The sequence below is a fragment of the Nilaparvata lugens genome, chromosome 4 (assembly GCF_014356525.2).
Source record: "Nilaparvata lugens isolate BPH chromosome 4, ASM1435652v1, whole genome shotgun sequence".
NCBI lineage: Eukaryota > Metazoa > Arthropoda > Insecta > Hemiptera > Delphacidae > Nilaparvata > Nilaparvata lugens.
In genome coordinates this window covers 2786411-2802949 of record NC_052507.1, presented here as the reverse complement: position 1 = coordinate 2802949, position 16539 = coordinate 2786411, and the positions used below count along the sequence as shown (strand labels likewise).

General features: G+C 34.6%; 1 protein-coding gene across 1 annotated transcript in view; it reads left to right on the top strand.

The window, feature by feature from the left end:
* Positions 1–16539, top strand: part of LOC120350764 (hemicentin-2-like) — an 822623-nt gene that overhangs the window by 433909 nt on the left and 372175 nt on the right. Inside the window, exon 5 of the mRNA XM_039425529.1 lies at positions 14608–14813. Within this exon, the coding sequence (XP_039281463.1) occupies positions 14608–14813 (206 nt within the window). The remainder of the gene's footprint in view (positions 1–14607; positions 14814–16539) is intronic.

Genomic DNA, 16539 nt, shown 5'->3' with positions numbered 1-16539 from the left:
GTAGAACTCGAAAGGCTGTAAATTGAGAATATGCACGGGAAAATCAGCAGCAAGAAGATATACCATTCAATTCCCAGCAAGCTGCATTCAACTATAACTAAAAATACAAACTGCTCCACAATTAACTAAGCACATAGGAAGTCCATATTGAGATATTAATGTAAATACTTATTGTTTTGATAACTTTCATAAAAATATAGTGCATCTAATTAAGCTAAGGCTAAGCACACCTGAGGAGGCGCGGCTTGGTGATACAAAGTGTTGATCTTATGGAGATTGCCTTATCACACCGTTCCACGCCATGCCCGATTCAGTGTGTGTGAGTTTTTCCAATCAAACCAATAAGCAAAAGCAACTGGATGCAAAATGCTGCATCACGCCTCCACAGGTGTGCATCCTGCTAAAGTTTTTCATGACATGCATTAACTATTTGGCGGTACGAAGTTCGCCGGGCCAGCTAGTGAATAATGTAATCCCAGAAAGAATCTTCAAAATGACATCTCAATCCATTCATGGTATTCATGATATTCATGGTATTCATGGTAATCCATTCAATATTCATCAATTTTCTTTTGCTAGCCAGGATATCCAAGGGAGCGGTGCACCCTTCAGTCTGCTATAGTGAAGTCCACGTTATAATGGCAGTGTTTGATTAGCAATGGTATTGTTATCCTTATCTTCTATCATTCAACAAAGCAGATAGCGCTATCTCTTTCTCGCTTTGCTTTATTGCCAGATCGGCTTTTAACAATGTAGAATCGATAATTAACAAGATATTTCCTCTTGATTATGAAATTATTGAATGATATAATTTCTTGGTTAATAAAATATAATTGATTATTTTTAATGAGAATGAACAGTTGAAATTACATCAATAAACCTGTAGCAGCTGCCATCTATAGAAGGCATTGACAAGACAGAGTTTTTCCAATCTCTATCCACTGCCATTATAACGTGAACCTCACAATACTATTAATGTATCAGCTAAAACATCTTGAAACATAGGTAGACCTATTATTACAATTGACAGATCGTCTTTCAACAATGTATAATCAATAATTAAATAAAAAAATTCTATTATGTAATTATTGAAAAATTATTGATAAATTCTTCGTGCTCAATAAAATATAATTGGTTATTTTAAACGAGAATGAACAATTGATATTACATCAATAAACCTGTATCAGCTACCCTCTAAAGAAGGCATTGACAAGACAGAGGATCGGCAACGTTTTTCTCCTATCTTTCTACTCTACTATTATAACGTGAACCTCACTACAGTGCTACCTGGTCGCAGGTTCAAATCCCTACGGTGACCGTGGACGTTTGATAATCTCATCAAGTCCCCTCGTACATCGAGGGCACCTCAAATCTTCGAAATTTTTGAATATTGAGAAATATATGTAAGAAGACAGATCAGTTGTAATCAGTCGCTCGAGGCGAGTGGACGTCGAAATCAGTGCTCTGATAAGTGAATAGTCTTGTTTCATCGTAACCTCACTCTTGTTTTTAAATTACCGTACTTCTTAATTACGTACATAGTTTTACAGTGATGGCGCAGTGTTATTATTGTAACAGTTCTCTGCCAGATACGGATGATTTAGTGACATGTTTTGGGTGTAATAACAAGTTCCATTTCCAGTGCAGTCTCAAAGAAACAACATATCGCCGAATGTCGGAGGATGAACGAAAAAAGTGGCGTTGCTTCCATGTATGCAAGTATTCGAAAAGCGCTAAAGGGAGCACATCTTCAGGTAACTTAACTACTAGCGATAATCTTGATGAGCAGGACATTCGTACACTCCTCCAACTATTGAACACTAAATTGACCAACATTGAAACTACAGTGAATTCTGTTCAGTCGAGTCAGGAGTTTTTGTCCGCTAAATATGATGAACTACTTGTAGAAATAAAAGAGCTACGTACTGAAAATAAAAAACTGACAAGTGAAATAGCCAAAATGAACGCACAATTACGGGAAAAGGATAATCACATCAACGATCTCAGCATGAAAATTAATGACCTTGAACAATACGGTAGAATAAATAACTTGGAGATTCACTGTCTTGAAGTAACTGATAAGTCTCCTCTCGATGATCTAAAACACATAGCTGATAAGATAAACGTGAAATTTAATGAAAGTGATGTGAGTGCTGCGCACAGATTGCCAATCAGGAAATCCACCGAAAACTCAACAGTGAATTCTCCACCTGTGCTGATTGTGCAATTTGTCTCAAAAATTGTACGAGCTGAATGGCTCACCAACGGACGAGCAGCAAAACTTACTAATAAAGATCTGGGAACTCGTCTGATAGGTCTATTTACTTCAATGAAAATCTCACAGCGTTTAATAAAAGATTATTCATGCAAGCTAAGTTACGAGCAAAACCACTTGGCTACAAATATGTATGGACCTCTCAGGGTAGAATACTAGTAAGAAAAGAGCCCCAGGCACAAGTGATCCGTATTAAGGTTGAATCAGATCTCGATAGAATCATCTGATAAGATTACTTATACCTCTGCACCAATGTTCAGTTTCAAGATTTCCGTATTTCCTTTTACAACTCACATTCTACTTTGTGCACTGGGCTTTGTATTATTGTTCTATTATTTGTAATTCAAGTACCTACCATTGTTATTTTGAAAATCTGGAATTATTCATTCATTATTAACTTATCAACCATACAGTCATGATAGATTATGATTTTCCAATTGAGGAGACGGTTTTGCCTTGCAAGGCGTTTCCAACTATTGATAGCTGGCTTGCTGATAAGAGCATTCCTTCCTCTTTATCGCTAGAGATTATTGCTCCGTTTAAAATTATCTATCTTAATATTAGGTCACTGAGACAGAATTTCAACGAACTCACTTTAGCTGTCTGTAATGCTAATATCGATATTATTTTTTTGTCAGAAATCAACATTGATTCTAATTTAAGTAGTCTTTTTCAAATTAATGGGTATAGATCTTTATACAATGTGCCCCTAATAGATTATATCATGGCCTTGCAGCTTTCATAAAGAATAAAATAAATTTCAAGGAAATCACTGTCAACTTCAATGTAATAAATTTAGAATATATTATGTTGGACATTAAATTTAAAAACGTATCTTTCAATATAATCAGTTTGTACAGGCCACACAGTTTTCAAAAAGATAATTTCATCTCTGATCTCGAGAAACTAATACTTGAAGTTGATAATAAAGCGAATCTTATCATTTTAGGTGATACAAACCTAGATCTTTTCAAACAAAATGATCAATTTGTGCAATTATATGAATCGATGTTATTATCTTATGGTTGTAAAAAAGGTATATCTATAGTCACGAGAGAAGAGCTCAGACAAAACTTGCTTACTCAAACTTGTATTGATCATTTATTTTTACGTCTACTTAGCAGTAATTTTAGTTCAAATACCGGAGTAATAAATGTAAAGATCTCTGATCACTATATTGTAGGTTGCAAAATTCGATACAACCCCCAAATAAAATCCAATCAAGATAAAGAAGAATTTAAGACAATCATTGACAGGAAAAAACGTTCATCCATTTTAAAACAGAGCGAATGGAATAGTTGTCTCTTATTTTTCTCACCCAACTTAGTATACGATAAGATAAAATTGAATTTCGACAGAGCATTGAACCAATCTAAGAAAATAATTCGTATCAAAAACAAGAAATCCAATAATTTCAAGAATAACTGGATGACTGAAGAACTTTATAATAAACTTAAAATGCGAGATGTCTTATTCAGACGCACCAAAAGTAATCCTTCGAATTCAGAATACAAAAATGAATATCAATCTTTTAGAAACAAACTAAATAAAGAAATAACACATGCTAAGAGAAATTATATAATTAAAAATTTTAATGACTCTAAAAACGATATTAGAAAGAAATGGAAGTGTATAAATGGAATTCTGGGAAGATCATCGGATGTGTCTGATGATAGAGTCCTAAACAGTTTTTCTAATAAATTCTCAACTCCCGACCAAATTTGTTCTGCTTTCGCCGACTCTTTTATAAAAAATATCAGGAATACTTCTCATTCATGTCCACTGATTCTCGATGACTCTGTCGCGGTCCCACCTAATGTAAATTTCTATCTCAGAAAAGCTACTGTTCAAGACATTAAACAAATAGTAAATAATATGGATAAAATAAATCACCTGGTTTTGATGGTGTGGGAGTTTTGGATTTTCATATCCTTGACGACTATCTCTATATTCCTCTATGTCACTTGATCAACTTATCTATCTCAAAAGGAATTTTTCCTGACTCAATGAAGATTTCTATAGTTAAACCAATTTATAAATCTGGTGCTCGTGATAACTTTAACAATTTCAGACCTATATCTAAATTGTCAGTACCCGAGAAAATTTTTGAAAAATATTTATTCACACACTTAAATAAATACCTTCTTCAAAATAATATTCTTTCCAACTCTCAATATGGGTTTCAAAAAGGAAAAAGCACTGAGTCCCTTCTCGTAAATTTTACTAATAAAATAAACAATCTGCTAAACGACAGATATCATGTTCTTGCACTATTTATCGATTATTCTAAAGCTTTTGATACCCTTGATCACAAGATATTACTGCGAGAATTATCAAATATAGGAATTACTGGCAATGTATTGAAGTTATTCAAGAGCTATCTGACTGATAGATATTTCATGGTCAACCTGGGTGGCAATCACAGTGGATTACATAAAAATGATGATTTTGGTGTACCACAAGGAAGTATTTTAGGCCCGATTTTTATAACATCTATGTAAACTCAATTTCCAGTGTAATTAGTCATGGAGAAGTACTAATGTATGCAGATGATACTGTTCTGATAGTTGGACATAGAGATTTGAAAACAGCCCAGCAATTGATCCAACTGGATTATAACAGAATCCTAAGATGGTCCCACGACAGAAATCTAATTGTTAATAGAAAAAAAACTGTATTAATGCACTTCAAGTCTCCCCATCTGAGATGCAATGAAATACCAACAGTATCAAGTCATGACTGCCATTGCCTTTATTCAAATGCTTTTCTAACTTGCAAATGTCCGCCTCTAGATCTAGTGAATAGCACCCGTTATCTTGGTATTATAATTGATTGTAGCCTGAGATGGAATCCTCATATCGATCACACTGCAAAAAGACTTCAAGCGCTAAATGCAAAAATTATTATCTGCATAGAAACATCACTCCCGACTGCTTGTATCTAATTTATAAGTCACTGATGGAACCTATTGTTAGATATGGAATTGAAACATGGGGAAGTGCAGCAAATTATCTTTTAAAAAGAATAGAGCGAATCCAACTGAGAACATTAAACTGTATAACAACCAGAATCCCTGTCTTTAATATTGATCCAAACAACCTACAAAACATCTATATATTTTACCATACCCTATCACCCAGAAATTTTTACTTTTACAAACTTATAACACTTTTTAAATGTAATTTTCAGTATAGATTTCTTGCTCCTGCCGCACCTTACAACTTGAGATTTCCATTAATATTCCTAGTCCCCAGATTCAATAATGTATACGGCAAAAGATCCCTCCACTATGTTCTTCCCTACTTATTCAATAGACTTCCTCAAAATATTCGAGACTACACTAAAAAGGACATAATGATGTATCTTAATATTAATGCGAACACACTAAACTTATAATTTATTATATACTTAGATTATCTATAATATATATTATTATTATTGTTACTATTATTTGGCTACACAATTACCAGCGAGTTTTTATATTATTTCTAAGTTCTGGCTGGCTGAAATTCTATTTTTCTCATTGTTGACACTGCCGCCTGCCTCAGCGATGAAATGTTTTATCAAGATAGTGTGAAACAATCCTTCTTTCTATTTTTCTTCTTCTTTTTCATACTTTTCAGTTGATTTTTCTTATTCAACAAACTTTGTAAAGTTATTTTTTAGTTTATACTTTCTTGTTTTTATTACATTACATATTGTCTTTTTCTTTATTTATTTCGAACTTCGAATGTCATAAAAATTCCTAGTAAACTTACCTAATTATGTTCTTAATATTGTTTTTGTGATTGGGCACCCGCCGAAAAACCTACAGGTTTGGCAGGACCCTAAATTGTTTTTTTGAAATTGTGAATAAAAAAATTTGATTTGATTTGATTTGATTTGAAGCTGGTTGCTCTACATTCACGCTTCTTCTTTCTAATCATATGAACCATATGACTTGTTAATAATTTACTAATGTTGTTTATCAAACTATCATTGAATGTTCATATTTGTACAGTTCAAGTTATTGAGATTATTTATATTATAATTGACATTAAAAATCGATTTTCTAAAGTAAATGAAAATCTTTCGTCAATTATTCATTAATGTGCGAAGTAAGATCATTATAAATCGATTTTTTTGTTCAACATGCCGAAAAAAGGTAAGAGTGAATTTTCAATAATTGATATTGATAGGAAATTTGTTTTTGGAAAAATTCTCGGGGAAAATTGGACAAAATGCAAAATTCTGGCTGGAAGATTTTGAGAAAGAATGTATCCGTTACAATATCCACAACGATGAAGAAAAAATAACATGTTTAAGACTATTTTTAGAAGGGAGTTCTGAAGATTGGTATACTTCCAACAAATATAAATAGGATTGAAAAATTGGAATTTGTGGTCAAAAACATTTCTCCAAACTTTTTCTAATAAAGGCTGGTCAAATGTGAGATATGCATATTCATTCAAATACATTGAAAATTTTGGATCTATGCTTGATTATGCTTTGAAGAAGGAACGATTATTGCTTGAATGTGAGAGAACTATGACAGATGAATCTAGAATCTCACATATTGTTGTGGGACTACCAGTTCATATTCAGAATAGATTAGATAAGGAAAATATCGAGACCACAGAAGATCTGATGAATGAGATTCAAAAATATGATTCATTCACAAACTCAAACGGACATAGTCATATAAATAGCCAGAAAAAAGACTCAACAAAGATGGAAGAGATAAGAAGAAAGAAGACTCCTTGTTCTGTATGTACAGCCTTGGGAAAACCAAATCGCTTTCATCCTGCAGAGATCTGTAGGAATATAAATAAAACAGTGAAAGTTCTAGAACCTTTACACAATCTACTGAGGAAGGACATACCTTTTATCTGGTCAGAGACATGTGATAAAGCTTTCCAAAACGTGAAGAAATACTTATGTTCTAGTCCCGTATTACAAATTTATGATTATGAAAAACCAGTATTCATTTTCACCGATGCCAGTGGAGAGGGATTTGGAGCAGTACTGAAACAACCAAAAGAAAATAATGAGCTTCATCCAGTAGCATATTTTTCAAAAAAACTGAGCCCTGCTCAAAAGAAGAAAAAAGCTATTTATCTGGAATGTATGACTATAAAAGAGACAATTATGTATTGGTAATATTGGTTGATAGGACGGAAGTTTACAGTGATCACAGACCACAAACCATTGGAGAATCTTAGAGTGAAAGCACGAACCGATGAAGAATTGGGAGATCTTGTAAACTACCTATCGCAATATGATTTCACATTGATATATAGCCCAGGAAAAGGAAATGTTGAAGCAGATACTTCATCAAGAAATCCAGTTTTAGAGCACTTTGAAGGAAATGAAGACATTTTAACAGTTGTGAATTGATATCTATACAAGAAATAAAAGACGATCAAGAAAAAAACACAAGAAGCAATAATGAATAATAGGAATGTTGAATATAAAGAGGAAATATTCTACAAATGTATGAAAGGAAAACAAGAATCTTCCTTTCTCAAGAAAAGGGTAAAGAATTGATTGAGAAAATTCCTTTTCAACTAGGACATATCGGAACTCACCACACACTATTACACATACGTCCACATTACTACTTTTCCAACATGGATGAAATGGTCAAGCGCTATTGTGATTCGTGTCATATATGTAAGAAGAATAAAACAAGAAGAGGTCGCTCAATAGGATTACTTTCACAATTGGGTCCAGCTAGTGAACCGTATGAGATCATGTCGATAGATACTGTTGGAGGGTTTGGTGGAAACAACTCAACAAAACGATACCTACACATATTGGTCGATCACTTCTCTAGATATGCATTCACTTCAAGCTCTAGCGGTCAAACTACTAAAGAATACATTCGTTGCTAGATCCTATCTTACAAAACCATTCTGTCAAGATCCTATTAGCTGATCAATATGCGTCTATCAAATCAAAAAGTTTAGAGATTACCTACTCGAAAAAGGTGTTACAATGGTGTTCACATCGGTAGATTGCCCACAATCAAATGGTCTTAATGAGCGGCTAAACCAGACATTGGTGAATCGTATTAGATGCAAAGTGAATAGTCCAGAAGGAAGAACGCAGACGTGGTCGAAAATGCGGAAAGTTGCACATCAGAATACAACAAGACAATCCATAGCACTACTAAATTTACACCAAGATATCTGCTATTGGGAGAGGATTTGGAAATAATACCATCACAACTGAGGAAAAAAACGAAACTTACAAATAGACAGAGAAGAAGCAATAAAAAATTCCAATTTAAACCACAAACGGAACAAACTGAGATGTGATAAGAACAGAAGAATATATATGGTTTCAAGGAAAAAGAACTAGTGTATATAGAAAAAGGGAACAAGTTGAATTATAAGAAGAATATCAAACTCAATGTATGAAGTGGCCTGCGGAATCAATGGGAGTGAACCAATCATCTGTCACTCAAGCAAATTGACACCTTCGAGGAAGTTTCTCGTTCAAGGGGGGGAGATGTAAGAAGCTGGTTGCTCTTCATTCACGCTTCTTCTTTCTAATCATATGAACCATATGACTTGTTAATAATTTACTAATGTTGTTTATCAAACTATCATTGAATGTTCATATTTGTACAGTTTAAGTTATTGAGATTATTTATATTATAATTGACATTAAAAATCGATTTTCTAAAGTAAATGAAAATCTTTCGTCAATTATTCATTAATGTGCGAAGTAAGATCATTATATATATAATTTCTTGACGATCAAAATATCATTGATATTTTATAAAAGAATATGAAGTTGATATTATCATATCAGATATTAAGTTTGGTTTTTGGTCCTTCAAAATTATTTCTTTAATATGTGAATATTCCCTATTTAAGTGATAATAATATGGAATATTTCTCCTATGTTTTGTTTTGAAGCATCTAAATTTGAAAATCTACTTTGTGAAAATAATTAATGACTGAACATTTTGTGAAGTGAACAACTACAAGACAACCTATATCGGACTTTGCGTACCTTATCTAAATTTGGTAGAGGAATAGCACAATATTGCCTTATTTTTACTTTCCTTGCCCTATTACCATAGGTAAGGGAAGTATTGCTTTCCAAAAAAATGTAAGGAAACCTAATTTCATGTTTTCTATACGTTTCATTACTTTCTTTGCCTATTACCATAGGTAAGGGAAGTATTGCCTTCCAAAAAAATTCAAGGTACCCTAATTTCATGTTCTCTATACGTTTCAAGGTCCCCTGAATCCAAAAACAGGATTTTTGAGTGTTGGTCTTGAGTGTGGGTGTGTGTGTGTGTGTGTCTGTGAACACGATAACTCCATTCCTAATCAACCAATTGACTTGAAATTTTAAACTCAAGGTCCTTATACCATGAGGATCCGACAATAAGGAATTCAATGAAATTCAATTCAAAATGGCTGAAAAAATGGCGGATAATGGCTAAAAAACCATGTTTTTCACGGTTTTCTCGAAAACGGCTCAAACGATTTTCTTCAAATTTATACCCTAGTTAGCTATTTATAAGCCCTATCAACTGACATAAGTCTCATTCCTGGGAGAATTGCAGGAGCTCCGTAATATTCCTGAGAAGAATGAATTTTGTTAAATTTCTATCACGATTCTCTCAAAAATGACTTGACCGATTTTTTCAAATTTATATCCTGTATAGTTATATATCAGCTCTATTAACTGGCATGAGTCTCCTTCCTGAGAAATTAACAGGGGGGCCACCCCGTCCTTGAGAAATTTACTTTGTAACCTCCTTCTCGTGCGTGAGGTAGGTAGGTAGAGCAGTTCAAAAGAGCACATGTCGATATTTTATTTGTAGAACAGCTGTTTTGACAAATTTTAAAAAATCCTCAAATTTCATAATCCAAACAAAGGAAAATGTACTCTGAACACAATCACAATAGTATAATCGTAGTTTTAATTATTTAGCCGCCAATCGGCATAATGTTATTCCCTAAAATTATCCTCGTTAATGAGGCTTATAGATCAATGAACAAGGAATGTTGTGTGAGTGTACCACACCAGATTTTTTCTCTACCTATCATTTTGATGATGTATTTATTGTATCAATCAATAAATAATCAATGAAGATAAACCGGTATCAGCTATCCTCGATAGGAGGCAGTGGCAAGACAGAGATTCGGCAACCATGTTCTCCCATCTTGTCCACTGCCATTATAACGTGGACCTCAAAGTAGTTGGTGGTCGTATGGTTGCAGCTTGACCGTTGTGGAGCTAAGTAACGAAGACCGATAGCTTTTCTAACTTAGTTGCTGCAAGTTATAAGTCACAACTTGAGTTGTAAGTTATAGTTGTGAGTTTGTCTTGTTGGGTCAGGTGCACAGAGTAGCTGCAGCTTTCCATCTCACTTTAACAACTTTTGAATGGAGCTCTCCATCTCACTTTGAAAACTATCCACAGGACCTGAAAGAAGCCCTCTATCTCACTCTGCAAACTGTTGGCAAGCGCTCCATCTCACTCTAAGAATATTCTTGACAGAAGCAATCTGTTGAATGCAGCGGCGGTCCAAGTTTGGATTTGAAAAAAATTATACAGTCCCCAAAGATCGGGCTAATTTCGAGTTTCTCTGCGCAACTCGTAGATTGAAAAACTTCAATGCCTGTGGATTTGAAAAGAGCGGGAGCCTGAGTTATTTACAGCCTTTCACTGTGATTTGGCCTTTTATTCTACAGTTATTACTATGGACAAAGAGCTAGTTTAATTTCGGTTATGAATGAAGATGGTCATTGTATACTGTAGCTGTTATTAATGTCGACTGAGTGTGAGAGTTATGAATGAAGATGGAGTTGGTGACTAGAGATTTGTAGCTTTAAGATATTATTCAGAATAATTCTAAGAGCTCTTGTTCCAAACATTATTCAAATTCAACTCATTCTTAAGCCTTCGATGATCATCATCTTCAATTAGCTTAGTACTCATTAACCCTAATAAGACACACTGGGGTGTTTCACACCCCAGGGATTTTTTTCTGTTCTGCAGTTGACAATATCAAACAGATGGGAGTTTATGCCCAGTCTAAATTAGGTTTGTAGTATTGTCAACTACTCTCCACCACTTCCAGTCAGTAATAGCATTCTACAAGGTCACCAGCTCATCTTGTTCTTCGTTTGGGGTGTCTAACACCCCAGAGTGTCTTTTACGTAGGACTTTTATCAAACACTTTTATTACAAAGATTAACTTGTATTGTCACTACGAATGTGGTATGGGATGATGGATCAGATTGGAATAAATGCTATGATTCTCTACAACTTAGATTCGATACAATAAAATTAAGAAACGTGAGTTTTTGATGAAGTTGTCATTGGTAATGATCAAGCCATTCGTTCAAACCGGATTAGGAGCTCCAACACTTAGGCGGAACATGAACGTACTTCTTAAATTAGTATGGATATTGATTGACAGTGCTCTACTTTTGATTTCTGTATGCACTTTGAACAAAAATGATTAAGAAATGATGAAATATGGTCTAAGTACTTGTTTTTTCATATTTTTCAAAGAAAAATGCAAAATTAAATTGGGGTGTTCAACACCCCAGTGTGCCACTGTGTTAGCATGAAGTAATTGTGTCTCTGTAGTTAACTTGACAATCAATCTTGTTTGAGAGCAAGCATCTTTATTTTCGTAATTTAAGGTGCATTTTTGTTTGTGCGTAAATTTCTGCATTCGACAACGACAAGCATTGTTGACATTCATATTGTCCAAATTCCAAGTGGGCTAAAACAGCTGATCAAATAACTTTTCATCATATTGTCTTTATTATTAAAGAATGAAGCATTTCTAATAATATCAACAAATCGCCATTTAGAATTATAATAAGCTCAATTATAAGCTCAACCTGTCCCATTAAAACATAATTGAACATAATCTTTTAGGTTATTTAGACAAATTGAAATCTAGCCAATCTGAGATCCTCACCCTGTCGTGGTCGACGACGGCATTTACCCACAAACGAAAACCCAGCGTTAGTAGGAATAATTGATAAGCAACGAATTGCAAATTAATCAAACAAACCCATTTCATTATAAAGAAAGGAAATAACGAAAATTGAAATTAGCAGAATGAGGAAAACGGCAAGAGAAAAATCTACAAATTGAAAGGAGAGAGTAGATGTCTTAGCATTAGAGAAGAGTAGCTATAGCGAGGTTTACGTTAAAATGACAGTGGAGAGAGATTCGAGAACAACATTGCCGATTCTCTGCTTTGCCAATGCCTTCTATTGGATATAGCTGATACCGGTAAATCTGATGTAATATGAACTAACTGTCCATTCTATTAAAAAACGATCTATTATATCTTTTATACGTCAAGAAAATTATGTTCTTCAATGATAAGGTAATAAATCATCATAATATTGAGATTGCATATTTTGTTAATTAATTATATTATTCTACATCAACGGGGAACGATTTGGCAATGTTGAGGAGCAATAAAAAATATATATTATAAAGAAAAGCTCCAATTTGGAATCATGGCTACTAACACTTTCTAAGCTCCGCCCTACTCTCTTCTGATTGGGCAACAGTGTGTTTCTTGAATCTGCCGGTAGGTTGCAGCAGCTACAAGGTTGCAGCAAGTTTTTCTCCATCATTCTTCTTCTTCACCTTCTTCTCTCCCTTCTTCTCCTCCTCCTTCTTCTCATGTTTCTTCTCCTCTTTCAACGCTCTGTGGCAGAGAGGACATGAAGATCTAACTCCGTCATACCTTATACCTTATACCTTCTTCTTCATAGGATCTTTGGCTTCATGTCATGAATAAAATAGAATAACAAAAAACACTTACTGATCAAGGCAATTAATGGAGGCAAAACCCATTTACTTTTATTGAAGGCAATAAATCAGTCAAATCAATCTTCTTCTTCAACTTTTTCTTCATCGTCTTCTCCTCCTTTTTCTTCCTCGTATTTCACTTTTTTGTCTTCTCCTTCTTCTCTCTCTATTCTTCTTCATTTTCTCTTCCTCCTGGTTCTTCACCTTCTCCTTCACCTTCATCATTCTCATTTCCTTTACTATTTCTATCTTCTTCTTACTCTCCTATCTTCTCCTTCGCCGTCTCTTCCTCCTCTGTCACCTCCTCATTCTCCTCCTGTTACCTATTCTTCATAGTTTTCTCCACCCTCTCCTTCTTTTCCCTCATCTCCTTCATTTTCTTCTTCTTCTTCCTCTTCTTCTTCTTATTATTACTTTTCTCCTTCTTTTCCCTCTTCTTCTTCTCTTTCTTTTTTTCTTCCTCTTCTTCTTTTTCTTCTTCTCCGTCTTCTCATCCTCCTTATCACTCTTTTTTTGTCTTCATCCTCTATTATTCCAATCTTCTTTTATTTCTCGATCTTATCCTTCAACCATTCAGGAACACTCGCCCAAAAAATTAGAGATGAAAACTTTACTGATTTTCGATTCAACGTATTCTATGAATGTTGACGTTGCTATAGTATTAACATCAACGATTCCTGATTTTAACATTTGGTTCGATTTGATTTGATATTTCAAATTTTTAATATTTTATATTTTGATTTGATTCGATCATATTCTACAGATGGAAATTACTGAGATGTTGCTATTATTCAACAATTTTATTATTAAAAGAAAATCCAAATTAAATGCTGCATTTCAATCGAATTTCCATCTAGCTTTTTACCCTGTTGTCAATATTTGCAGTAGCAGAAGTTTTCGGGGTGAATTACAGCATTTAACTTGGATTCTCGTTTTAATAATAAAATTGTTGAATCATTAGCAACATCTCAGAAATTTCCATCTGTAGACTGGCTGGCCGCTATAGCTTTGTATAAATTGAGCGCTGCTATCCAGAGATTGTCAGTTTGGTGTAAGGGTAAGCATTCCTGACCGGCAATTAGGAGGTACTAGGTTCGATCCCCGGGCTGACAAATAATTTCTGATTAACAGCGCTCATCGAATTTCCATTTAGCTGTTTACCCTGTTGTCAATATTTGCAGTAGCAGAAGTCTTCGGGGTGAATTACAGCATTCAATTTTGATTTTCTTCTAGTAGAAAAATAAAATTGTTCGATTATATATTTAGTTTTTCTCTGTAGCTCAGACATAAAACAGTGTAAAGATTATGACGTTGCTATATATTGCTCAATGTTTTTCTGATTTTAGCATTCTGGTTCAAATATTTGATTCGACCATATTTTGTTTTTCTCTTTATCTTCGACTCGCGTGGTAGTGATGAACTAATAAAAATATGGTGACGTGATGATTGATTCTCGATAAAATATTTTGTTTTTATAGCGTGGAACACATTTTATAGTTTCAGTCATGTATTTATATTATATTTTCTTGTTTTTCCAGCGTGGATTTACGCGGCAGAGACGTGGCGTCGGGCAAGCATTGGGCCGACGCAGCTTTGGGCGGTCGCGGACATTACAGCGTCGAGACGCCGCGGTCCTACCTCACCCTGACCAGGGTGCAGGCCACTGATGCTGGCAGTTATAAGTGTAGAGTCGATTTCGACCACTCACCCACGCGCAACTCCCTCCTCAACCTCACTGTCATAGGTATGTCAACCTTCAAAACTTCTAGCCTATTTATTCCATGTATTTCATCAATCAACCCCATGATGAAAGTATATAACTTTAGTACATAACTTGAATGATTGAAGTAGATACTTTCTAGAAACATTGGGCCCGTTCTGTGTACATGGAATGTGGTAAATTGTCCGATTCACAATTTACCAGGTGAAAAGTTCCGCGTTCTATGGGAAGAGTTTTGGCAGATTATGTACCAGAAACCAGTTCCAGTTCCAAATTCCTGCCCCACAGTCGAAGCGTGGTAAATTGTTCGACCTGGTACAGTTCCAACTATCTGAGCTCTCATTGGTCGATTATTGTAGTCTGCTTGCTTCTCTGCGCATGCGCTGATTGTGTGTTTACTATAGCATAGCCATAACCAACAATATGATGTTTGATAACCATTCATTAAATGAATTTTTCTCCATAGAAAAGTTTGGAATAAAAGAAATGCACACTTTTCTAGACGGTCAGTTTGTAAAACAGCCTTTCTTCATTCACACAGCTAGTAAACGAATCAACTTTATATGTGCGCGCCAAAAGCTTGAACCAACGATTTTGTAATGGCGTTCCATGGGAACATTTTGCACTAGTCACGTGATGGAACAATTTACGATTGGAACAGGAACAATTTACTGTACACAGAACGTACACATTAATGAACTACTGAATTCCTCCTTGCCTTTTACCTCTTTTCACCTTCCCTTTTACCTCTTTTTACCTTGCCCTTTACCTCTTTTCACCTTGCTTCTTATCTCCTCATAGCCACCTCTAATATAGGTATGGTATTAGAGGTGGCTATGCTTTTACCGGATATTTAGAATCACAATATTATTATAATCACAATTTATGGTTTTTTTATGACTTTTTTATGGTTAAAAAGGCGTCATAAATTATTTGGATTGTTTTATTTGTGGTTGAATACAATTTTGACCTATTATGGAATTGGATTTAGTTGGTAATTTGCGAAGTTTGTGTATCATTGATGAAGGAGATTCATGGAATAACTAGAAGCAGGAATAGAAAAATTAGCTCTCTGGATGAATAAGTTCTTCTCTTCTACCTTCTGAGTACCTCTCTATCGATTGAGGAAAATGTGGTACGAGTACATAATAATTGGTGAATAGTCATATCTAGTCAAGTTATCAAGTTATCATATTATCAAGTTATATTTTAAGAGTGGTTAATGAAATTAGACTCTATTCTATTCGTGAATTGGACCCGAGTACAATAATAAGGAATGTTTATTATAGATTATTTTTAAAAGATTATTATTCCCCTGTTGAATAACATATTATCTGTACATTTCAAAAACAACTTCGCCCCAAATCCTTGAACTGAATACCGTGAACACCTGAAGCAGAATGTAGGCCTATTATAACAATTGTATCGAAGGTACCTGGTAAAAAATCTTAGCCTTTCAAATTTCCCGCGAAATAAGAATAGGAATAGTGTGCTTGGGAAATAGAGACGACCAAGCTCCAGAAATCTGCCTTAGTCAGCAGAAAGAAGGCACCGGATTGGCCGCTCAATCGATAGACCTATAAAAATGTATTCCCTTGCCAGACCGTTTTGGGAAATGGCGGATTTTGCCTGGAATCTCGCTAAGTGCAGACGGGTCCTTGTCACCAGAAGGCGTCTGCTTCTTCTTCTTCTTATCCTCATCCTTCTTCTTCTTCTTCTTCTTCTTCTTCTTCTTCTTCTTCTTCTTTTT